Source organism: Mastomys coucha, unplaced genomic scaffold, assembly GCF_008632895.1.
Source record: "Mastomys coucha isolate ucsf_1 unplaced genomic scaffold, UCSF_Mcou_1 pScaffold8, whole genome shotgun sequence".
NCBI lineage: Eukaryota > Metazoa > Chordata > Mammalia > Rodentia > Muridae > Mastomys > Mastomys coucha.
In genome coordinates, this window is record NW_022196914.1 from 3708281 (window position 1) to 3734549 (window position 26269).

The following is a 26269-nucleotide window of genomic DNA, read 5'->3' on the forward strand; positions in this document are numbered from 1 at the left end:
GAGAAGTGCAGTGGAACAGCTTCTGACTTTTTGGTCAAGCATTAAATCCTCCTGGGTGAGATTTGATGAAGCCCTCACTCCAGACTCAGGCCTGGCTATTCCCATTTCAGAACAAGGCAAAGGAGAGACAGTAAGGGCCGATCCCCCTAGCTAGGACAAGGCAGGCCAAGAACCAGAGGTGCTTGCCTCATTTTGGCTCCTGCCCACCTACTTTCCAGTATTTTAGAAACGAACTTCCTTCCTCCCCATTTCTCACCCCTTGGTCCCCCTAAGACATCACCCTTTCATAGACATCAAAAGAACAGGTGTGTGTGGTGTGACACACTAGGGTGTATGGAGCGGATTTCGGCTAGAGAAATAACTACACTATCCCACTTTCCTCTTTGGAAAAATACAGAAATAACCGCTTAAAAAAACCAAGGTAGAGTAGATCTCACATTGAAAACAATAGTATGTAGGATGAGAGAATAACTGGCTTACGAGACAATTATAACTCCAAGAACACACATGGTTGATACAAAGAAGACATTGCCTAAGGACTGCACACCCAGGAAGAGAAATCTATCATTTGATTGTGAGCAGTGGGAGAGTTTCCATTTGACTTTTAAACATACAAAGAGAATGAGAAAGAGAAGGGTTAGTGTGTAGACAGCCATGGGCTGGGAAAGCAGAGACACTGTGGACGTGGGAAAGCAAGGGAAGGAAGGACTGGAGGGATGAGCTCCCAGGACTCGGAGCAGCACTGGTGGGGTAGGGGTGGCAGGAGTGCAGGGTGGAGGAAGAGGAAGGGGTGGAGAGGAAAAGAGGAGGGGGTGGGAGCTCTTGGTAGAGGGGCCAGTCCCTTATTTCAGGAACTGTGTGCTAATAAGGAAGCAAGAGGAGGGTGCCCAAGCTGACTGGCATAGGAGTCTGACCCTCGGCTAAACATAACCAAGAGGGCCCCAGTGTGGTCCTGCTCACTCCAGGGGAAGAGGTACAGCCAGGACCCATCGCTGCTGTTGTTGGCCTTGTCTGTGGGCCTGTGGCCAACAGACATCATTCTCTTTGGACTTCTTGAAATGATCATGCTGTGTTTGTCATGAGCCTGCTCTGCAAACAGAACCCCGGGAGGCGTCTGTCTGCAAGAGTGAAGTCTAGCTGCCTGATGGCTAGACCGCCTACCTCAGTACTCTCTGAGACACAACTAGGAAAAAGCCAGCTTGGGAGTCCACTCTGGAAGACAGGTCCCTGGTACCTTGGTTAGTGTGTCTGATGCCCACTCCCGCTCACCCCATTTCCCTTCTCCCTGGTGTTGGCTGCACTGTGCTCATGGCCTGGTCAAAGCTGGCAGGCTCTGGCAGGAGCACAAGCAGTTCAGTCTCTTCCAGGCCTTACTGTACTTACTATTGAGGCAGTAGTTTCCACACTCTGCCAGGTGCCAGCATGAAAGAAAAGAGGAGAGTCAGCACTCACAGACATTGTCCTCTAGAGAGATCACTGGGAACCAGGCCTGCCTGCTTCACAAAGCCTTGTGAAGATCCACCACAGGATGGAAGATGGGCGGTTTCTTCAGGGCGTGACTGGTGTTGTTCACCCTTAAGTTTATTGCACTTGAGGGTGGCAGAGAACTAGAGATAGTTATCATTATTCCCACACTACCTTCAACCCACCTTTTTTACTATGCCTTGAAAAATGGTGGCAACCTACTGGCAGTCAAGTGTTCTTCAGGCTGCACACAATCAAGGAACAATAAGCGGACCTGCCACACACTCCCCCACTGCCCTTTGCTGGAGCCTGGAAAGCAAGCTTTCTTGTGGTTAACTAAGGGCAAGGCATTCTCCAGAAACCATGCCATTAAGTACCACACAATGCCCTTAAGTTAGTCAGCGCATGAAGGCATGCAGGTAAAAAGCTGTTCCATTCAAAACACCGCCAGTTCCAGAAGGGACTACTGAGCTCATTTCCCAACCTTCATGGTTTAAGTTTTATTGTAAACATGTTTATACTTTAACCTAACCTTCAGACCAAGCCTCTCCTGTGTTCATTCTTTTGTGGCAGTGGCCTGACTCATGTCTTAATGAAAATACCTTGCCATTCACTCGCATCTGAATGAGAAAACACATGGGGTCAGGTTGTGCAAAAACTGCCAATGAAGAGTAGAATTCCCATGTGCAAGTTCCATACACCACCCACCCAAGAGAAACCACCATGTGAGAGATGAAGGACAGCTCTCTCAAAACAGACGAAGTTCAATAGAAAGGACCATGAGGGTAGGTCCATGAGGGTGGGTGTCATGGACTCACTGTCTCAACACCCACAAGGCTGGTAGGCAACATTGCTTCTAGGTACACCTCAGGGCCAGGGAATGACCAGGCTCAGTGATTGCTTGGCTCTCAGGGTGGGTACACCCTTCAAAGGCAGTTTACTCGGTACGCAATTCTTAAGTGTACAGGCTGAGCACATCCAATCCCTAAATTCAAACTGAAGCTTTTTGAGTGCTGACATCTGGAAAATTCCACACCCGAGAATGTGGTGCTGGTCCGTTAAAAGGTGGGCACACTAAAAATGCTGCAGAAAATTGCTTCCAGGTTCTACAGAAAGAGTTTATAAATAAACCACAAGTAAATCTCATATTTAGATATGGGTCCCATCCTCAGGGTATCTCTTTATGTATATGCAAATATTCCAAACTCTACGAAAGGCAAGTCTGGAACTGGGAACAATTTTGATCTCAAGCATTTTGGATAAGGTCTATACAAACTGATTTAGCAGGTATGATACACACACACACACACACACACACACACACACACGCACGCACGCACGCACGCACACACACACACACACACACACACACACACACACACACACACACAATCTTTGTCCATCCAACTAGCCCTGCAACTAACTAAAGACCACTGTATCTCAAACACACCCATTTCCAGTGTTTAATGGCGTACCTAAGAAAATAAATCCCCAGCAGTGTGCATGACTTACGTGTTTCAGTAACATGTTTTTATGAACAGTCTTTTTAAACTGGGGTTCATATCTACTGAAGCTATTTTCCTACACAATGAAACAAAATATATATATATTTTTTAATCACCCAAATCAGCTCTAGCATATACAAATCTGCTAAGTTCAACACAAAGCATCCCAAGTGCTTTAGGAGCATTACGTCAGCATTGCTCAGGGAAGAAGGATCTCTGAAGACCCAGCCTCGCTCAGGAATGTTATGCCCTAGGCTCAGGCTGGGCCCCCAAGGTTATTGCATTGTGTTATGGTGAACAGTCCACCTGCCATGGAGAAATGTCTCCATCTAGTGGCCCTGCCTGATTCTGCACCACCTGAGACCCAGCTGTTCTCAGAATTGAAGAAGGGCAGGCATCACAGCTGACAAGTTATTTTCTTGGGCAACTTGTTTGCTTATGGGGATGGGTGGACCCCAGGAAAAAACAACTGTGCCTTGTGCTCGCCCAGGGGGCACTCCAAGTACAGCAAACTCTCTTAGAATTCGTGTGGAAGAGTGAGTTGTGTGAACTGAAGTTCTCCATAAAAAGATAAAAATGAAAAAACAAACATACCAAAGGCATTTCAAACCAAACCAAACCAAAACAAAAAACACCCAGGTAAAAGACTCCTTTGCTGATTGAGGCAGGATTCTCCCTGATAACCACAGAGGGCTTCCAAACATTCTTGGTTCTTCCAGCTTTGGATCTGCCCAGCTTACTGTGTCTCAGTATCTTCCCTTTCTAAGGAATATGATCACTGATGATTTCTCTTGCCTTTTCCCCCCATCCTTCCAATGGAGAAGATGCCCAACATCCTAGCAGCATGTAGGATACCATCCACAGTTATGTGCCCACAGCAACCTGAAGAAACTGCCACAGAGCCCCTTTAATCCTCCCAAGTCATTGTCACAGGAGAGGAAATACGGGATGTAGGTGATACCTCCCATATGCAAGCCTTCCTGGTCTTTGCAAAGCTTCCTTTTCCTTAACAGTATTTTCACTTCAGAGCTGGCAGGCATACTAGGGCAATATGCAGGGTGGATGATGGTTCATCAGCTTCTAGCCTGATGTTCCAGAAAAAAGCGATGTGCTCCCTGCCATGTCTCACTCCCTTAGCTCTTGCCCAGGTCTTGCCACTCTAGTGAGATCTGTTATTCACTGGACATGAGCTTAGAGTCCAAGAGCCAGTATGTGAACACTTTATATCTAATCCAGACAAAGTTCTGTAACAGAATGCAGAGCTAATAAGATCACAACATGTCCCTTCCCCTTTTCTTTATTCCCCAAAGCTAACTGTTTGCATAAGCTCAGACCTTATATATTTAGACAATCAGCATCAGAAGCAAGCGTGGCAAGTCTATTTCAACCCATCAGACATAGGGCCAATATTGAAGGATGAGCCCCAAATTCAAGTTTCATTTTCAATGTATATATGTGTGTATGTCTTTATGTGCACACATGTACATACATATCTAACAGTTCATGCTGACATATGTACATATGTCTACATTTGTGTGTAAGACAGAGGTTGATATCATGTGTCTTCCTCAGTCACTCTTCATTATCTATCTATCTATCTATCTATCTATCTATCTATCTATCTACCTATCTATCTATCTATTTTTGGCACAGGATCTCTTATTGAGCTCTGAGCTCACTGACTCCACAAGACTAGCTGGCTTACAAGCTCTAGCATTTCCCTTTCCCCACCTCCAAGCCCTGGGATTTTAAGGCAAATGCTGTCACACCAGGCTTTTTACATGAGTGCTGAGGAGTTGAAATCAGGTCTTTATGCTTCTATAGCAAAAACTTTATCAACTGAACCCTCTCCCTTGACTATAAACTCAAGTTTCTGAAGGCATAGGTTACTCCTGACCTGAACAAGACACTCCTTCAAGACTCATCTTTTAATAGGTCCTCTCCCTTGACTATAAACTCAAGTTTCTGAAGGCATAGGTTACTCCTGACCTGAACAAGACACTCCTTCAAGACTCATCTTTTAATAGGTCCATAACAATGTGTCTGTTACAATCTGAGGTTCATAAACAGTTACTCTTCTTTGCTTAGAAAAATAGAATGCCATGCTCTGTCAGACAAACTCCAGAAGCCATTTAAATGTAATAAACGCTACTGAGCTATTTAACTACCAAGTTTGGCACCTTTTATATTTTCCATGGCTGCTGAAATAATTCTTCTACCCATGTACAAAATGCCTACCTATAAAATTTCGAGTTTTCTTCCTTTGGTAAAATCAGGCATCTATGACTAGTAAAACCAGAAGAAAGTAAACGTGGATTCTTTCAGAGATTCATTGACTTGTTTTCTTTCAGAGATGTTTGCTTTAGTCAAAAACTAGCTCTGGGGTAGGTAGGCCATTCTCACGGTAGAAACATGATGGTCTGTGCAGCCATATCTGGGCATATATGGACAGGTACAGACAGGCCACTTCTAGATGCCAAGACCATGGCTTTTTCTTGTAAGTAGGCACAGGAAGGGGCAAGTAGAGTCTATGGTTTGTGGCCCTCCCAACCTTTCAGACAGGTCCCAAAGGAAGCTCACTAGGGGAGCTGATTTCTGTCATCAAGTGATTATAGTGACTAGTGATAATTCAGTAATCAGCGCATCCTCTTCTAAATACTTCTATGCACTCCCTCGTTTAGTTTATACTGCAGTCCCTGATGGTAGATACTCTTGCTATGGTCATTCCCATCTTATAACTGAGAACATTTGAGGCAGACTGGTTCAGTATGTTGTGCATACTTTAGTTTGGAGAATTAAAGTCTTGTTCCTTTTTTTTTTTCTGTGTTTGAACAACATTTCTCTTTAAGGCGTCCAAATGTTTATCAGTACAGAAGCAAAGGTATTCCTTTGCCAGGATGTTTTTGGAGTAGTTACAATGCATCAATCCTTAAGTCTTTGTTGTGTCCAGGTTAATCTTTTGGAAGAGAGCCTACAAGAGTTTTCTTAGGGAAGGGTCAGGGCAGAGGATAGAGGGGCCATTTACCTACTTGAACAGAGATATTTCTGACTGAATTCTTCCTAAGCCATTATGGTACCTTATATGATACAATGGCTACCTCATACACATGTTCCTGAAGTTGTTGATCAAAATGACCCATATAGCTGTACCTGTATTACCAATATTCCCTTTAAAAGTACTGGTCTCACCAGCCCTTATGACACAGGTCTGTAATCCCAGCTTCTGGGGAGGTTGAGGAAATAGGTTTGTAAATTCAAGGCCTTTCTAGGCTATAAATGAGTTCAGGCAACTTAGTGAGATGTTCTTTCACAATAAGAAATTACAGAAAGGATTGGGTATCTAATTCAGTGACAGTGTTTGTTGAATATGGTCAGACTATGGGTTCAAGTCCCAGTACCATGGGAGGGGGAAAAGAAAACAAGGAATAGTCCTCATAATTCAGTCTGTGCTTTCCATGTCCCCCAAGAAGCAAAGTAAGACCCCAAATGTACCTTTCTGGCAGTTCAGGCCTTCGAAGCCCAAGGGACAGTCACACTCATAACCCTCCTTCCTGGGCCGACAGCTGCCCCCATGGGCACAGGGGGCCCCTACACAGGGATGGGCTGCGTTCTCCACGTTCACGCCTGATGTCAAGTCATGTTTCACATGGATGGTCCGGTCATTGAGGATGATCTTTGGATCAAGAAACACAAAGAAATCCAAGACTTGAAACACAAGCTTGACAGTTTACCCACCCGAGCTACATAGAGGGAAGGTGGTTAATATAGAAAGAATATCTGGAGACTCATCGGTTTAAAGAGGTGAGCGTGGTATCTGGAAGCTGCAGAAGAGAGCCTTCTGTTCTGATCAGTTACCTCTGCTGGGACACTCCTTAAGACTGGACGTAAACAACTCAAAATAGCTTCAAGAAGTCCCTGAAACTGACCACTGGGGCTCTTCCTCCCAAGAGTATATAAGCAGTAAAACTGGCTGAGAGACACTCTCAGACCAGCCAAGCTACAAAAAAAGACTCTCAGGCCTCCTGAGCTGCTTGGAAGATGCCCAGGCCTAACAGGCCGGAAGAGACAGAGATAGACCAAAATCTGGAAGAAACAGAGACTAGACAAACTCCATAAAAGAGGGTCTGACCAATTGAGCCGCTGGGAAAGGAAACTCCAACTTGTTGGGCAACCTGTAGGCTGTACTTTATGATCCAGGTTTCTGGCTTTTGTGAAACGCCACCCATGCTAGAGTGGGCTTTGATGATACAATTGTTTGGGGGTGATTTCTGTGTCTGTGAGTGACCCCCTCACCCATATTCCTGTAAGTAAGTCACTTTCCTAGTATATGATGTGATATTCCCTAAATCAGTACCCGACCCTGACTAATTCTCCCACCCACTCCTCTGTGTCTCTTCTTCGACATTACTGAGTTTCCTTTCTCTCATCCTCTACAAAAGTATAGCAAAGCTCAGGCTCCCTTTTGGTTTCACTATGCATATACTTTCTGGGGTGGCAAAGTCCTGTTCTGTCTTCCCAGACAAATGGCTCTAGGCAGCGTATTGTATTTCTGGGAAATGTTATTTGGTGCCTTAACTCTTTCCAACATTTTTAGCCCTTGACTTAGAATGGAGAATGACCCTGTACATTGAGCTGCTGCTGGTTTTTCAACTGGCAGAAGAAATACCCTGGGAGAAATCCCCTATTGCCTGGGATGTTAAAAGAGGCTAGCAGAGGTGCTTTCTACTGGGAATCTACCTCTATTTCCAAAGCTATACCTCTTCCATAGAGAGTGTTGTGAGGTTGGGAGAAAACCTCTCCAGGTCCTGAATGGGAGAAGCCAATAGTGAAGAACCTATTCGTAACTCCATCTTCTCACTTGGCAAGTGAAAAATACAAAACTCAGCAGAATGTGCCCCACCAATACAAGCCCTGCATTTGTCTCCTGCTGGACAGGGCACAGCCAGTGCAGTGCCTAAGTCAGGAAGGGAAGGATGCCTTTCTAGAGGGAAGAAGGAGGGCTGTGTGCCCTGTGAGCTAGAGGCAAAGCTTGAGGATGGAGAGACGTGTGGGTGAGCTTTTTCACACCTCAAACTTACACAATTTAAGTGAAAATGTGACCAATGCCTCTTGTAGGAAACCAAGGTCTGACATGGGATGACGATGACACTGTGGCTCAGCAACAAATGACATGTGAGAGCAAGCAAATGCTGGCCGGACTTTTTCTGAACTAGCAGTGAGATATGAAGACACACACCAGGGGCCTTTCCCAGGGACAGTCTTCAAATTACAGTAGCACTGCTTCTCCGTGTCACTGTTCCTTTATCTTTTGCTCTCATTCTTTGTTACAAGTCCTACCTTGGTCCCCACACCACCCTTCATCACTAAACGGAAACAAGATGAGGCCAACCTAGGGTCCAAGTTCACTTTTCTTCCATGTAGGCAGCCCTGCGAGTCTGGGCTCTGAGTCACACTGCATGTCTATAGCCAAGGAGCACAAGTTCACGACCAGAGGGATCTTGAGCATCCCCAAGAGAATGAATAGGAGACATGAGAGTGGGGTCAGCATCTTCCACTAGCCAAGCAGTTCTTTTATCTTCACCCTTCTGGATCACGTTTCTGTAATCCGAGAGCTGGGTTGTGTGATTGATGAGGAGCAACTGCTCGTTGGTGGGTGGGAATAACAGTTGGCTCTTACATGGAGCAAAGAACACAGTAACTCAGAGAAAGCCTAAGAACAGGGAGCTTGCTCCCCACCTCCACTTGCCCCTCCCCTGGCTACACAGGTGTCTGTGGCATTCTGGTGTCAGTTATTTCTCCCGAGGGCCCTAGAAGTTTGGGGGATTTTTTTTTTCTGGAAAAAAAAATTGACCTTGACTTCATAGAATCACTCTATACTGAACAGAATTCCAGGAACAGGTATTTGGGAAACTAGACTATAAGCGTTAAAAAAATAAAATCATAAGCATTTTGGTATTTTCTCAAACCCTCTTCCTGAGGCACAATAGATAACAACAATTTTCACACTCTGTGCAATCAGAGAGACATCAAGCACGAGGAAGCGAAAGTATACCTTCTGGATGCTCCCACTAAATGGATGGAGGATGCCCGAGTTCTTCTTGACATCATCGTAATTTGGGACTCCACCAATAAAAATGTCCGTATTACACTTTATCTGGGTGAAGCCTCCCTGTCAAGGCATAAAGAAAAGCAAGTAACAGACTAACTTCGGGACAGATGTGACAACAGTTTCAGGAACCATGTTTACAGCAACCTGGCCATGCGTTGGTTGAACCTTCACATTGTTCTGTGAGGTAATTGACCTTGGATGTCAGGACGTTTCCTAGCCTCCCTGAGACTTACTCTTATTATGGATAAATAGATCATAATATCCAAATCTCAGAAGCGTCCCAATGTGTGTACAGACTACATCACTGTCAATTGGTGAGCAGTGCCATTTTCTACTTGGGAAAACTGCTTCCAACCAGTGGAGCTCTGATGAGATCGTGGAGCAGAAAAGCTATGAACTTTTGGGTCTTGGAAGTGGGTCTCTATATTCTTCTCTCTTCTTCCTTCAGTCTAGATCATAAGTGGAAGCTGCAGCTAGCCACTGGTGGCCATGTGCAGGAGTGAGGACTAACACTTTGTTATAAATTGATGGCATTCTAGAGCAGTTGGTGACACTCTAGCCTATTCTGAGGGCAGAGATGCTCTGTGTTTAGACTTTGCCCAAAGCTGAATGCATTATCAGCATTCCAATAGGTGCCTACTGCTATGTTTGGGAACAGCATGGATAGAACTTCTCCAAGACAAAGGATTAAGGGAGGGCATGGGGCTGGGATTCTTGTGATCAAATAAATGTAAAGGGCAAGGAAGTTTTTCCCTCCTTCCCACTCTTGGAGAGCCTGCCATTGTTCTCCCTTGCATCTTAGGTAGCAACATGCGTATTCATGCGTAGCAGCAGAAATAAACCAAAACCTGAGATGGCTGGGCATCAACACACTTTAAGAACTACAAGATAGTGTTCTTGGAGTTGGAAAGATGGCTCAGTGGTTAAGAGTGCTTGTGGAACATCCTGAGGATCAGAGTTCAGGCCACAGTAACTATGTAACAAGCCAGGTATTTCACAAATGCCTCTGAGGGCTCCATCACCCTCTTCTGAACCCCTGCCCTCTGCATAGGTGTGCATGCACACACACACACACACACACACACACACACACACACACACACACGTAAGCACATATAGTCATACATACACAGATACTCACACATATTAGTACTTTAAAAGATATCATGTTTGTGATAAAACAAATACAAAATAGTAGCATCATTAAGTCATTTAACAAACATGATTAGGTACCTGCTTACTGTGTTCAAACAATATATTAATGCTGGACAGACATTAACAAATAGGAAAGACCCAGTCCTTGTCCTGTGTGGGTTTATACTGGTGGAACACATGGGCAAATCCATGTGTAGGTGGGATCAGAGCAGGTGAGGACTGTCCAGGTTCCTCTGAGTATGCCTGAGGACAGGGAGGTCTCTTACCTCACCCTAGACGTAGGGACTGGGAGAGCTGACCAAGGAAGAGCGGTAACTGTGGAACTGGAAGAAGTTGGGGTTGAGGGGGAGGGTTATAAGAAGCAGACCGGGTTGGGAGGACCAGGTAGTGCAATGCCTCAGAAGCCATGTTAGGACTTTGACCTTAATCCAAAAAGTCAACAAGTCTGAAGCAAGAGGTGGGCTGTGTGTTCTAGGATGATCATTAGTCAGAGAGAGAAGAGTGGATTGGGGAATCACATCAGAGGTGGTGAAGAGGAGACAGATGATCACAGATGACCATGCTCCATTTATCTCTAGGAGTACGTACAGGGCCTAGCTCCAACTGTTTGTAATGCTGGGGATGGAACATAAGGCCTAGTCCATGTCCATCCTAGGCTAGCACATTACCAGTGAGATAAAACATAGCCTCTTATAGGTCTGATTTCAATGCACAGTCATGAAGAAAACACAAGGGCTTCTGGGAATTCAGGTGGCCCAATAGTGTGCATCATCACACACTTTGAAGCATCTCTCCATTGTCTATGATTCCAGAGCTGAAAGAAACTATTAGAGGAAAGGAAGAAGGCTGTGGAGTTAACAGAAGATTATTCTTTGAGTAAAAGTTCTGACTTTGAGTTCCAATGTGTCCAGTGAATGGGGTGAGAGCAGCTTTACTCTAGCTTTTGAAGAACCAACCCTCTTGCTGACAAGGAAGGGGGTAGCCTCTAGTTTCATGCAAATTGTCCTCATCTCTTCTTTAATTTTCTTTTCCTTTGGAATGTTACCCCGGAAATAAAATCAACTATAGTGAAAAGTGCCCTGGCATCTATAATAGCACAGTATTAACTAATGAGAGTAAGAAATGAAGCAAAGTAGAGCCAACTATGTGCTAGGGACTGCTGTGACTTGCTTATGCAATTCTCCTGATTCTCACAATCACTCTTAGATGTGTGTTGTCATCAGCAGGATTGTCTCCATCGATCTAAGGATAATGATGCGATCAGAAAAACTGAAAACTCAGGAGTTAGATGACCAGCCTGAGCTTACACAACTGGTGAGGCCAGATTTGGAAGCCCAGGAGTCAGGTTTTGTAGCATGTTCTTGTCAAACATGTCATCCCTATACTGCTGGATTTATGATCTCAGCTATCACATCATATAGATGACAAGGACAGTGGTTGATGAGGGGCAGGGTAAAAAAGAACAGAAAGCAAGTTCTTAAAAGTGCCCTGGTTACTAAGTGTCACAGTTTGAATATGCTTGGCCCAGGGAGTGGCACTATTTGGAGGTGGAGCCCTGTTAGAGTAGGTGTGGCCTTGTTGGAGTAGGTATGTCACTGTGGGCGTGGGCTTTAAGACCCTCATCCTAGCTGTCTGGAAGTCAGTATTCTGCTAGCAGCCTTCAGATGAAGTTGTAGACCTCTCACACTCCTCCTGCACCATGCCTGCCTGGATGTTGTCATGTTCCTGCCTTGATGATAATGGACTGAACCTCTGAACCTGTATGACAGTCCCAAACAAATGTAGTCCTTTATAAGACTTGCCATGGTCATGGTATCTGTTCATAGCAGTAAAACCCTAACTAAGACACTAAGTATTAATGAAATATAACTCAGGCTTCTAAAAAGCCCTGTGAAATCATTACTGTTGCTGTAATTCCCCTTTATAGTAGCAGAATAGACATCATTGTCTAGAGGAGAACTGGAATGTCAACTCAGCACTAGAACCTATGTACACAATGCTGTTTAAAAAAAACAATTTATTTATTTGTGTGTGTGTGCATGTGCACACATGTGTGTTTACATATATGTTGTATTACAATACACATCTGGGGGTCAGAGGACAACTTCCAGGAGACACTTCTCTCCTTCTACTCTACGGATTCTGGAAATCAAACTCATCAGCCTTGGTGGCAAGCACCTTAACCCACTGAGCCATCTGGAAGCCCCCTTCATGCTACTTCTCTACCAACATCAGCAGAAAACAATGGCCTGGTCCTCACCGACCATTGGGAGGAACAAGTGTGTCCCTCTTACCTCTGCCATTCCCTCTACGACCTTCTGCTTGTCCACCTGTAAGATCCCATTCTTTGCTGTGCGAGACACACGTAGGTCATGCCATTGGCCTAGACTGAGAGTATCCTCACTCCTGTGAAAGAAAGATGTGATGTTAACATTCCACATCCACTTGACTGGATGAAGAGACCCAGTTGACTGGTATAGAATTGTTTTGGGCATCTCTATGATGGTTTCTGAGAGATAAACCTTTGAATTGATGAACAGAGTAAAGAAGACAGCCCTTCACCAAAGCAGATGGACATTATTCAACATTTCATTGGTTTAAGCAGAATGAAAAGTCAGGAAAACCTGACTTCTCCCTTTGAATGGAATTTGGACATCCATCTTATCCCGCATTTGGACAGCAGTATTACTCCTAGCTCTTGAGACATGTGGCAGAACTTACATCACAAGTATCCTGGTTCGTGGAACTTTGGACTCAGACAGAGACTTGTGCCATGGGCACACCTGTAGGCTTGGGCAGAAGTTCACCATAGACTTATTTTGGGTTCCAGCTTCCCTGTAGAAAACTGCGGAATGCCTCAGCCCCATAATTATATGAGATAGTCTCACTAGTTCCTCTCTGTCTCTGTTTATATCCCCAATGATTCTGTTTCTCTGGAGACTCTTAACGTGAGTCAGCATGTCATAGGTGTGCATCACCATTTCATCAATGTGGCTGTGATGAAATCGATGCCAACCATAGGCACTGGAAGAAGCAGTGTGAAGCATGCCTGCGCCTCCAGATCTTCAGGTCACCTTTTCCCTTGAAAGGGTGATTCAAAGTGCAAGGTGACTGTCATAGTGTCTTCTTTGCTAAATTTGATATATACCAGTATATATATATATATATATGTATATATATATATATATACATATATGTATATATATTTAGATATATACACACACATATATATACATATACACTATACACAAATACACAAATACATATATACATATATGCATATATAGTATTTGCACAATACACACATATATGTGTATGTGTATATATGTGTACACACACACATATATATGTATATATATGAGTTACCTTTCAAGTTGCTGTGCTCAAATATCCATCATGAAGCAACTAAATGGATGAAGGGCTTCTCTTGGCTTAGAGTTTCAGAAAAGATACCAAGTCCTAGTGTAGCTGGAGTAAATTACCTGATCTCCTTCAATGAATGGCTGTGATGCAGAAGAATAAGCCAGATAAACCTTTCCTTCCTCAAGTTGTTGTAGGTTGTGATGTTTTATCACAGCTGTAAAAAGCAAACTAGGGCACATAGCAAGCATGTTTCCCAGACGACCCCATCTTGGCAGCAACATCTTGTTTGGTTTTTGAAACAATGTATCACAACAGAAATCTGACTGGTTTGGAACTTGGCTGTGTATACCAGGGTGGCCTCCAACTCAGAGTAATGCCTGCCTCTGTCTCTTGGGTGCTGGGATTACAGATAAGCGATGTCTGTCTCATTTTGAAAAATTTCATATTAGAATATTGAAAAATGCTCTAGTTTGGAAGTGCCCTCAAAGATCATTCATGTATTTAAAAACTTAATCCCCACGTGATAGTGAGAGCTGGGACCTTTGAGAGTGACTGATTAGGTAGTATGGTGTTTGCTTCACGGGTAAATGAACGTAATTATCACCTGGATTGGGTTTTTGATACGAGTCTAGATTTCAGTCCCTTCCCTCCTTCATGGTCATGCAAATGTGTTCTCAGACTCATCTAGCTTCCTCCGCCCCCCCCCCACCTTGGGGAGACAAGAGAAGGCCCCTGCCAGGATGCAGGTCACTTGACCTTAGACTTCACAGGCACAATAAGAGTGACACATGAAGTGTCTGCTCTTCATAGATTCTTCATGTTTCCAACTGTCTGTTAGAGTGACATGCAAAGAATCTGGCCAAGGAGAAGCAGGCTGCGTGTTTACTGGTGATTTCAGAAGGATTAAAACGACCATAAAAGCTCAGTTACTAAGTCAAGGTGGGAAGACTCGATGCTCAAGTGTGACTTGCAGGAGTTTCACGCATTGCCTTTTGGAGTGCAGTGTGCAGAAAGAATGTAATTATTGTGTTTCTATTTCTTACAATGCCTAGCTCCTGGCCTTCACTGAACCTCCCAATTACTTTTTGGTCCTGTATCATCTTTAGAAAACTATGAAGAATACCAATGGCGTGATTATTAAAGGGTCAGCACCCCCTAATTTGATTCCTCTGCTCAGGCAAATGCTTTTGTGATTTGTCCTTAGCAATTAGAATTTAATCACCTTGGCTAAATCAATATGCAATAAAGAAACAAGCAGGCCTTTTTAAGTGGTCTATTTCCATAATGACGAACAGCATACTAGTCATGTTTCTATCCTGCAGAGGTCACTGGCTGTCAATCCAATACCTTCTTCTGCACAGTATATCGATCACAGCCATCGAGAGCTCATTCCAATCGTCTTGATGTTTGAGTCAAGCCATAATGATTTCGACCACAATACCCTTTTCCTAAAATTAAAATGACTTGGCCCATTCCACCATTTCCTATGGTGCAGGCTTTCCCCTAATTTTCTTAATTAAGTGGGGATTCATTGAAACAGTTTTCAAAATAAATAACTTCCCAAGAGGCATGCGAAATACTAATAGAGATCCCTGCTGCCAGGCTGCATGAGACAGATGTGGGAAGGGAAGGCCGATGGCGTTTTAATCTCTGGTAACCTTTGACTTATTTTCAGTTAAGATTCAGTTAAGGATTCTTTCTCTAGTCACCTTCCCCAACAGGTAGGAAAAGGATACCTCACACTATAAAAATAAAAACAAACAAAAAAACAAAATAAAAAACAACCTAAAGTAGTTCTGGTTGAAAATTGGCATACACTTATGAAATGGAAATCTGAGAGCTTAGGATCTAGTTGCCAGTGACCCCCAAAGTGGGATCTGCGGCTGCAGAGAGGCAGGTGGGAGTGGGGCGAGTGTTCCAAAGCAGCATGGGGCATGTCTGTGCCTCCAGATCTTGAGGTCACCCTTTACTCTGAAAAGGTGATTCAAAGTATGAGGTGATTATCACGGTGTCTTCCTCTCTAAACGTGATGTAGAGTTCTGAGTGAAATCCTTGGGCTGTTTTGCATAATCATATGTAAATTGAATCAATTAAATACCCACAAAAGTTGTCTTGAGATATAAGATGTTTTACATAACTAGAGGGACAAAAATGTTTGTCCCATCCCTTCCCTGGGGTGGGAGGGGTCAACTGGTGTGGAAACTCCGCCACAAGGACAAAAAAAAGAAAAAAAAAACAGTGGGAACTTAGTAGAGACAGCATTTCCCATCAGCCATGAAAACAGTCAGCAGTTTAAAGCAACGCTTGTGGTAACATCTCCCTCCCCCACACATGCCTTCTAGAAATGACAGGCTAGCAAAATGAGTAGCCACTAAGCTACAGGCGCTGTTTCCTTGGAAATAACAACAGAGGGAGAGCCCACACCAAGGTTTAAGCAGAACACCCAGGCACTTTGCAAAGAAGCATTAGATACACAAAGCAGCACTGACCTCTGTATTAGCCTAGGGGCCCTTGAGCTTGAAAGTTAAAAGTAGTCTAAAAGAAGCACAGCGAGAGGCCATGCTGTCAAACTGACACCTAAACATTTATGCGGATATCCATAGCCCTGGGCTGTTCTCAGCACTGGTCAGACAAACTCCTTGCTTTTGCAGTATGCAGTAGTCAAGGGAAAGAGGCATACGCAGTCAAAGTTCGGAGAAGACATTGATTAGCCTACACTAGACAACTGTATGGTTCCCATCCCCACCCATCCACCCCTGCTACCAAGGCTCAGGAATCAATACAGAAGAGGAGGGGGACAGACTGTAAGAGCCAGAAGGTAGGGAGGAGTGCTGTAGCATGATGTCTTCTGGATTTCATGTAGCTATAGCAAAATGTGAACTCCCAGTAGCTGGAGTTAACAGCACAAGACGGAGCCAGCCTAGGTATCATCCAGGGGGCGCCATACCAAGCCTCATCAAGGAGCTATTGGCAGTTAGTAGTTGCTGGAGGAGGGAGAACCCTTCTCTTTGTGGGGCGTGGGCACCAGGAGGATTCCCATGCTATAGTGGATGGTCTCCTACCGACAAACACTAACCGGATACAGTGGGTTATTAAAAAAAAAAAAGATACAAAGTTGGGAAGGAAACACGCCCAACATATGTTCCTCTGTGTAAGGTGGGGATCGGTTATTGTAGCCCCCACAGGAAGCAAGGTCATTTTCTACAAATGGAAGCTGGGAATTAAAACCTGTTTGATAAGTATTTGGTGAAAGGAAGGAAGGAGGGTGGGAGGAGGGAGGGAGGGAGAGAGGGAGGGAGAGGGAGAGGGAGAGGTGGTCTGGCATAGTTCAGAAGCCGCACAGGCTTCCACAGGTACTGGCAATGAGAAAACAGGAAGGGGATGGTGGGCGGCCATTTAGTGGTCGTAGTGGCGGCTGTGGCTTTGGGGGGAGGAAGTTGCACAAAGCCTTGGCCCTCACCTGAGAACTCCAGTCCCAGAACCACAGTCGAAGCGGAATTCCACGTGGCCCGCAGCCATATTAATAGACAGGAAGTCCTTGCTGCCCGTGTCGTAGCTGTACAAAAGGACACCATCCCCCGAGTCTGGCCGAAAAGTGATTTCGAACTCCGTGAAAGAAAGATAATGCTGAGGCTCCAGGGGCCAGGGCGTGGCGGCGTAGGACCTCAGCGACTCTCTGAACTGAGGGATGCTCAGGGCAAATGCTGAAGAGACAAGCAGAGTGTTAGAGAGCCCTGGGTAGCTGAGACCATCAAGTGGCCTGCATGGAGCTGTGCTTTTCCTCCTGGGCAGGGAATTACCTACATCTCCTGGTTGCCCTGTGGGTATGGGTGGTATGGCTGAGTTCTGCCAGTGCAGTGTGGGTGGATTATCATATGGTACCTCATGTCTGGCCCCTAAAACTTCTTTCCTTCTCTGATGCTCCCTCTCCTCCTGACACAATGACTAGATAGAAAAAAAAGGCTCAGAGGGGGGACTCACAGGATAGACACGTTGCTCCCTGTGTGACTTTATGGAACAGAACAACCTCTAACACTACTGACCGGAAGTGATGTAGCCTGTGAACAAGAATCAACCTCTCCTATATGAGGTTCCGCAAAACAAAGATGTCCCCAGCCAGCATTGGATCAGCTACACTCTTCCACTGACATAAGATTTGAGGAGATAGCGAAAATATTTTCCCGTGGGTAGCATCTTAGTTTCAAACCTGAATCACTTATAGATAAAATTGATTGCTTTTATAATCATAGTTCTAATTTTATTGTTTTTAGTTTTTGAGTTTGGGAAAAATTAAAGCAGGTTCAAGCCTTCATGTTTTTTTTTCACCAAATCTTTAAAATTTTCAGTTATTATTCCTGAATGTTCATATGTATACATTGTATGTGGTTGTACATTATATGTATATGTACAACTATATATGCATACATGTGTATATTTATATATTATAGCATAAAAAGATAGGATAAGCCATCAAAGGGCAAAGAGGTAAAAACAAGAGCTGACTGTCTTATCACATTATTGATTTGTGTGTACACTTTCCCAATATTTTCTTGGAAACTGTCAGATATTATAAAGAGGGTGAACTTTTCATATACTCAAGCCAGTCCTGTATAAACCCGGCCAGTGCAGGCTGTCCCAGTGCTACAGGAAGGCCAGAGGAGCCAGCCCATGGTTGGTAAATTAAAAGGAATATATCTGTGGTTAGTTTAAAACTTTGGTCTTCTGATATTCTTCCATCCCTCCCGGCAATGCAGCCTGGATCCCTGAAGGAAATACAGGACATTGCTAAACGGGCATCGATGGAGAATCATGTCCACATGCATCAATACACAGCTAGGGCCACCCTCTCACCATCTTCACAGTGTCGACCTCTGAACCCAAGAGGACAGAGGCAGATGTAGGAGTCGGCCTTGATGGCTGTGCAAGTGCCCCCGTTGATGCAGGAGGCTTCGTCACAGATCCCACTGCTGCACTCCCCTAAACAGAGATCACAAAGCCAGGTCACCAGATGCCCACCCAGAGATATACAGACCTCAGCATCATGTAGGGCCCCCGATCCTACTGTCCACCCATGCATAATGGACCAGCTCCCAGAATGGAACAACCAGCTTCTTTGCTATCATCTTCTGTTGGCTTGTCCTCTGGAAGAGCTGAAGACGTTTCCAAACACAATAGGCACAATAAATCAAAGGACACATTTTATAACCAGGGGATGATGGAATTGTTCCTGTTTTTAATCCATCTCTACAGTTCCCGAAAGCAGGATGGATGGATAGCAAGCACCGCACCCTCCCCCTCCCCTGAGTGTTTATGTTAAAGGCATCCTGACTGGGAGCACTGCACCCCCCCCCTAAGTGTTTATGTTAAAGGCATCCTGACTGTGTGACCCCAATTAGCTTAAGTGCTGCTGCCTCACTGGTTCAAAGCTCAGCCATTCAGGCAAGCCTAGAAACAGCAGAACCCTTGCTGAGCTCCTCCTCTTGGACAGGAAGAGGGGAAGTGTCATGGTGCCTTGGCAATGCTCTGGAACCCGGTTTCTCCTTCCGCAGTTAATTTTAAGAAGGACAGAAGATACCTCATAGTGAAAAGTACTTCAGACTCATCTCCATGTCCCAGGATGTGAGTGTGTGTGTGTGTGAGTATGTATGTGTATGAGGGAATGTGTGAGACAGTGTGTGTGTGTGTCAGAGAGTGTTTGTGACAGAGAACATGGTTGTGTGGAGTGGGTGAAAGAATGTGCCTTTATTTGTGAGAATATATGTGCATGTACACTGTGCCTATGAATATATATGTATGAGAGTGTGTGTGTATATATATATATATATATATATGTGTGAGAGAGTATTATAAAAGAGTATGTGTATGTGTCAGAGAGAGTGTGTGTGATGAAGATTTGTGTGTGACAGAGAATATGTGTGTAAGTGTGTAAGAGAGTGTGTAAGAGCATATATGTGTATGTATACTGTGCATATAAATTTATGTATGTGAGAGTGTGTGTATGAATGTGTGTGAGAGAATATGTGTGTGTGATAGTGTATATTTGAGAGTGTGTGTGTGAGCGTGTTCTCACACACGTGTGCATTTGTGTGCATGTATGTGTGTGTGTTTTTATTAAACAAGCAGAGTTTTCTGGAAGAACTACTCTGGCATCGTCATGACATCATCGGACATTGGGAACACATGGGCTTGCTCTGGCTCACTTTCTTCTGCCTGTGTCATCAACAGTCCTTGTGGAAACTCTGGGTGAGTGTGGAGCACCTTTTCTAGGGAGGGGGGGAAAAGGGGCATGCACCTGCCAGGCGTATAAAGTCCAGCTACACTGCTTGCCAGTGCTCTGCCACCACTGTCTGATTTGGTAGTTAGCTCTCCAGAGATGAACAGCTCCTCTTAATGGGCTGTGTCACCATCTTCAGCATAATCAGCAAGTCCAATCCAATCTTTCCTGACCGGCAATGGTCACCTGCATTGCTGACCATAAAGACTTCCAAGGAGAAGCTGGGCAGGATGGTGTGTTAAGTTTCCACATGGGACAAGAAAGACAACCTCAGGTGGCTAGAACACTTAAAAGCCTGTGGCTGGTGGACCACTGTGGTACATGAGCTGAGAGAATCCCAGCTGCTACACCAGGGCAAATAAAACTGGCTATCATCTCCTTTTTGGTCACAGTTCTGAAAACACAGACCCCAGCCAGAGTCCAGAGATAAAGGCTTTGATATGACATCCAGACTTATGAGGCTGAGGACCCAGCTAGTTCTGCTAACTCCAGAGGAGGACTGAAGCCCGTAGTTATTTCAGATTCATGTGGAAGAAAGTGGGGGTTCAAACCTTCTTTCTACAATATAACTTTTTTTGAGACGAGGGAATAGAAGTGAGACCTGAAAGGAAGGTGGGTACTTCTTCATGAGGTCTGGTGGGACTGCTCAGTTAATGTCATTAAAGTCCCTGATAAGGAACAGGGACAAGGGAGAGAGAGAAAGAGAGAGAAAGAGAGAGAGAGACAGAGAGAGAGAGAGAAAGAGAGAGAGACAGAGAGAGAGAGAGAGACAGAGACAGAGAGAGAGACAGAGAGAGAGAGAGAGAGATCTCCCATGGGGAAGGTGAGTGGGACCAGAGGGGCAACAGTAGCAGAAATAGAGAATAGAGATTGGGAAGAATCAGAAAGATAGGGGAAAGCTTTATTATGGAAGCTAGGGGTGTGTGTGTGGGATGCAGCAGCCGCTCACAGGGTGAAGACCTACCTCTCAAAATGACTGAGTTTGAAAATAAGACTTGTAATATTACATGAGATCATAAGAGTGGGACACCCTTATCTTGTCTGTCTAATATCCTTAGGAGAGAGATCTAGTCACCTGAGAGAAAGTGGATATGCACACACAGGAAAGATGGACCATGTGTGGAGGAAGTGAGAAGGCAGTCATTTATAAGGCAAGGAGAAAGGCCTAGGAGAAACCAACCCCTTAGACCTTAAACTCAGCTCTTTCAACTACAGGCAGTCCCTGAAGGAAATGGCCCATCCTGCTGATTTCTTAGGTTGAACAGAAACCTTCTTTCTGTTCTTGTTCTGTAAAACAATCCCAACTCTGCTGTCAGTCAGGAGAAGCTACTTCCCTCTGCAAGCCCCATCACTCACCTACATAGTGGCTGTCAGAATGTTTTCTTCCTTCCAAAATTAAGGTAAAAGGAAGTATTGGACACTATGGCCAAGAATTCGTTTTTTTTTTTTTTTTTTTCTGGGGCTAGAGAGATGGCTTAGTGGCTAAGAGTACTGTTGTTCCTGCAGAGAACTCAGGTTCCATTACCTGCATCCACACAGTGGCTCAAAACTGCCTCTAACTCCATTTCCAGAGGATTCATGTCCTCCTATGGCTTCAGTAGGCACTAGGCACACAAGCAGTGCACATGTATATGTGCACACAGACATGGATGCATCAGAAGGAAAGGTCAAAGTACACGCTCACTGCTCTGTCCAATGAGCTTAGGCTATGATGGTGGCAAAGCATGGCACGTTTGGCCTCGAGATGGATGTGACCATATAGAGTACAGACTTGGGGTTATCACTCCTGGACCCCCGTGTGAACCTACTGCTCACCCAGACCAGAAAGGAACCCCCAGGTGCAGTCTAGCTTCAGGCACTCACCAACATCAGCTCCATTGAGAGCTTTGCCCAGTGGCCAGGGCCTCATGTCAATCTTCTTCCCATTAACAGCAAGCGACTGCACACAGCCTTGGAAGCCACGGTTTGTCCCCGTTGCTCTGACCAGCCAGTAAGCACTGGGAGCGCCGCCGAGGTACAGAGGCGTCCGGAAGGTAATTTTACTGTACTGGCCCTTTAAGAAAAATGAAAACTTTATCTCCTTTTAAAAATAGAAAGGGAAGAAAAACCAAAGCACAACATATTGTGATGTGGGGTATGGCTAAGATGTAGGTTAAAACCTTAGGGATTCCTTTCTCTGGATTTGTCTTTAAGGCATGGCCCTGCTAGGTAATGAAATCCACATTTATTGACTACCAGAGTCCACTCACTGACTCCTTAGAGGACTGAGCTTCCAGAAGCAGTGGTTTTGGACTGGCTGGGAAGGAAGGAAGGAGGTCACATCCAAGCCAATCTAGTAGGCTCTGAAGCAGGCTGGCATCCAAAACCAGTGATGCTCTTCCAGCCTTCGCACCAATCTACTGTGTACCTTGGATGGGTCTCGGGGGCTATTCTCTGCAGCTGAAGGTTGGCATGTGTGGGTGAACACTGGCCTGAACATCTGCCCTTTCACAGTCCCCAGCCCCAGCCACTGTCACACTAAATACCGTAAGAGGAACAGTTGTCAGGAAATATCCAACAAGTTGTATTACAAAATACCTTGAAATTTGCTCATGAGTATGATTACTTTTTTATGTTTTATTTTAAGTGTCACCTCGAGTCAGGAAGTTCTAAATCAGGGCCAAACCAATAGTATAAATTTGGAGGTCCAAAAACACAGAGCTGAATGTGAAGGTAAGAGAAACTTAAGATCTCGTTGGTTGTTCTGGTTTTGGTACATAGGCATCTCCTGCATCTAGATTAAATGATAGCCATGGTAGGCGGGAGGAGGAGCAGCCCCAGCCCCTGGCTATCATCTGCATGCACCCTTAATGTGGTTGCTTCCAGGAGGTAGGAATCCAATCCTTGTTTGATCTGTTCCAAGTAAGAGGCTGAACCTCTCAGTACTTAGAGGGTTTAGTGCTTCTTAAGTTGCTTCCATCACATGAACCAATGCCCTCTTGGCCTAATCTGTCCAGATTCTCAGGAGTCAATTCCAGATCCCATCCGCACTCTTCTCTTCTGGTTTTTTTCCCCATTCAGGGCCACAGCACAGAGCCTAAAGCTCAACACCTTCTTTCCCTGGGGCATAAATGTGTGAAGAGGGAGAGTTTGCTGACTTTAGCTTTTGCCTCTCTGGAGTCTTCTTTGACTGCCCATGCATGTGGGTGCCCTGGGTCCCCATGGCAGCCTTTAACACTTTGGGGTGGCTTTGAGGCATAATGTTATTCCCCAGCTCTCGGGAGACTAGATGGAATCCATACTAGAAAAAATTGTGCTGGATTCTCCATCTTGCTCATGCCTTCTTCTACCCTGGGCAACTTCTCTTCTCCAACACTGGTCTCCCCAGAGAGCACTTTCTAAAAACATCCTGTGCGCAGGACCTACCTCACCTTGAGCCTGTTTCTGGGGAACCAGCTTAAAATAGAATTTTCTGTCTCTTGACAGTTATTAAACAGTCCCCAGATGATGGCCTGTTCACATTTGCTGTGCTCACAAAGTCCCAGTAATACAGAGGCAAACTTCATATCCTGACCAGCCTCAAAATCACATGCTGTTTTGCAGTTAATACCTATATTTGATAAAGTCATTGAATACTGGGATTGGGAAAATACAAAACCACATATAATGAGGATTCCCATAGTTACTGGATTCCATGCATAGCCCTCTCAGTGGCTTACATATACTTACATATTATATATGTGACTTACATATTATATATATACGCATACACACACACACACCTGGGACAGGAACCCATTGCTGAGACAGTCTCTTATACCTGATAGATACCCCAAGGCTCTCCCAGAAAGCTGATCCTTCCTCCCCACACCTTTTTCTTTGACCTATGAAAAAGACATTGCCATCCCCCTGACAGCTCCATTGAGTCAATCACTCAGTGATGGCATTTCAGCTCATCCTAACTTGGATGGAATTTTCTCTTATCTCTTAAAATATCCTCACATTCCTTCTGAGGGTTAGAGTACTTCAGAATCCCTGAAACAGAAGGTCGCCACTTCCTCCTCTTTAGATGCTACATCTTCATGTATAAAGACTTATGTTTCTTTAGTTTATTAAGGCTACCTCATGAGCCCATATGCCAATCTCTATTAAACCCCCTTGCTTTTGACCACCCTGTTTTCATGGTGGTATTTTATACTCTTGACTGAAGTTTCTTTGTTCTTATCAAACTTCATTTGACCATTTCTTACTATTGTACTGGGATTGTGCACTGTGTCTTGTTTCCTCTTTAGCAATCTCCAGGTATTGTAATTCACTAGAGTTGGACCCAAATCAATAAGACTTTCAGGCATGTACCTTTATTGCATCATGCCTTGTTAGTAGCACAGCAAGGACCTGGCACTGGGGAGGATGCTTAGACACAGGCACAAAGGCTCCGATGCTGCCTGTTCCCTTGGAGAATATAGAGACCTTGCTGATTGTGATTCTAGGCTTGGCTCCCTGCCAGACGATAATTCAAACTGTTTAAAAGATAATCTTCAAATTACTATGTGCACAACAGATATGTGAGTACCTCAGTGGCCTCTGGAGTGACCCAAGAGATAACTAACTTACTTCCCCCTACAATGAAGCATCCCAATAAGGATAAATGGATTATTCCTATATGTGGGATCAGAGAGCCCAGTTCTTTCTAGGTTATTTGTTAAAGCCACAGATCATAACACTGGTGCCTACCTTTGCATTTGATGCTGATGATGGGCTTTTCTTGACTTCTGGCTTAGACAACTGTGTGCAAAGACAATTCATCCCTCCATACCCGGCATGTGCCATATCTGTGCACCCATCTCTCCAGTAGGTATGTATGGAAGGGGCTTGAAAGCTCAGACAGACAAAGCTAAGGGGACCCCACCAGAGCCCTCCTGTGTGCCTATGAAAATTTAGCCTCTCTGAATCATCCAGAGCTTTGCTCTTTTTAACAGTCTCCTCTTGAGGACCAGGTGAGATGAGCAGTACACGGACTCACCTGGGACTGGCCTGTCACTGGGGTGCCATTATTTAACTGCAGCAGCCCATTCAGCCCATCTCTGTACAGTGTCACCGTGTGCCAGGCCCCAAGTTTGATTTTGGTCTCACTTACGATGATGGCAATCCCAGTTCCACAATTAAACCTATGGGGGAAAAGAAAAGGGAAGGAAAAATTCTAGAATAAACAAGTTCACATTTTCAGACTCCATATCATCCCTTTAGGATAACGGCTCCTTTCTTTGGTTTGGCCAGTGTGTGTGTGTGTGTGTGTGTGTGTGTGTGTGTGTGTGTGTGTGTCTGTCTGTCTGTCTGTCTGTCTGTCTGTGTCTGTGTGTGTCTGTGTGTAGGCCAGAGGTTGACATTGGTATCTTCTTCAATTGCTTTCCATTTCATCTTTATTTAATTTATTTGGGGCCTCACCATTTGGCTAGACACACTAGCCAGAAAACAAATACCTAAATAAATGAAATAAACCATTAGGGTTAGTATCAAATACTGCTTGCTCCAGGGAAGGCATTGTGCCAAGCACGGAAGATAGCTCATATAATCCCTAGAATGACCCTTTGAGAATAGGCAACTCCCGTAGCGCACACTGTCTGCCAAAGGTCAGGCAGCAAGGAAATGATGCTATAAGGAGATTAACTGGGGTTCCGCATCAAAGCTGACATCTGTCATTCATTCACAGACGGACTTTACTCTGCCTCATGCAAAATAAAAATTAACTAAAAGCAGCTTCTGAAGTTTCTGGTTGTGGGGGGATGAGTGGAGTAGAGAGGGCAAGCCCAAGGCTTCAGCCCAATTCCAGGGAAGTCATGACAGCATTGGGACCCCTCTGTCAGTCCTTGGGAGTCTGTGGTCCCTCCCTACCCTCCATAGCTGTCAGCCATCCTGTCTCAAGAAGGCCCTGAGAAAATCCTGCCTTCTTGAGCTTCTGGAAAGACAGGACTTGGCCTTCACCACACTAGCATGGCCCCGCAGTGCTCCATACCTAACTGGTGTCAGAATGAATGAATGAGTGAATGAATGAGTGAATGAATGAATGAGATAAGGCTCCAAAATGCAAACCTCAAAGGTTACCCTGCCGTCACAGCTCTCCAAGACTAGAGACACTGGCCCCAGCTCATCTCACACACAATTTCTTTAGTGACCGAAATCCAGTTGAGTGTACAAAGTATATGGTAGAATTTTAAAATCTACAGGACTTAGAGCAAGAGTTACCTGAAGTGGAGGGAGCGCCGGATGAGAGCCAGGGACATGAAGTCTCCTCTTCCATGTTCACTCTCTCCACAGTAGAGCAGCAAGCCATCCTCCGCCTCTGCCTGTGAACACACAAGCAAAAGCCACATACACCAAGTCCATTTCTTCTTCCTCACCTATAGACACTCGTGAAGACAA

The 26269-nt window shown here is 44.8% G+C and overlaps 1 protein-coding gene across 1 annotated transcript in view; it reads right to left on the reverse strand.

The window, feature by feature from the left end:
- The window catches only part of Egflam (EGF like, fibronectin type III and laminin G domains), a 180401-nt gene that overhangs the window by 16786 nt on the left and 137346 nt on the right, over nucleotides 1-26269 (reverse strand). Inside the window, exons 10-17 of the mRNA XM_031360032.1 lie at nucleotides 26093-26193; nucleotides 24873-25017; nucleotides 21734-21923; nucleotides 18448-18573; nucleotides 17057-17300; nucleotides 12528-12639; nucleotides 9022-9138; nucleotides 6462-6642 (exon numbers count right to left, since the gene is read on the reverse strand). Of these exons, the coding sequence (XP_031215892.1) occupies nucleotides 6462-6642; nucleotides 9022-9138; nucleotides 12528-12639; nucleotides 17057-17300; nucleotides 18448-18573; nucleotides 21734-21923; nucleotides 24873-25017; nucleotides 26093-26193 (1216 nt within the window). The remainder of the gene's footprint in view (nucleotides 1-6461; nucleotides 6643-9021; nucleotides 9139-12527; nucleotides 12640-17056; nucleotides 17301-18447; nucleotides 18574-21733; nucleotides 21924-24872; nucleotides 25018-26092; nucleotides 26194-26269) is intronic.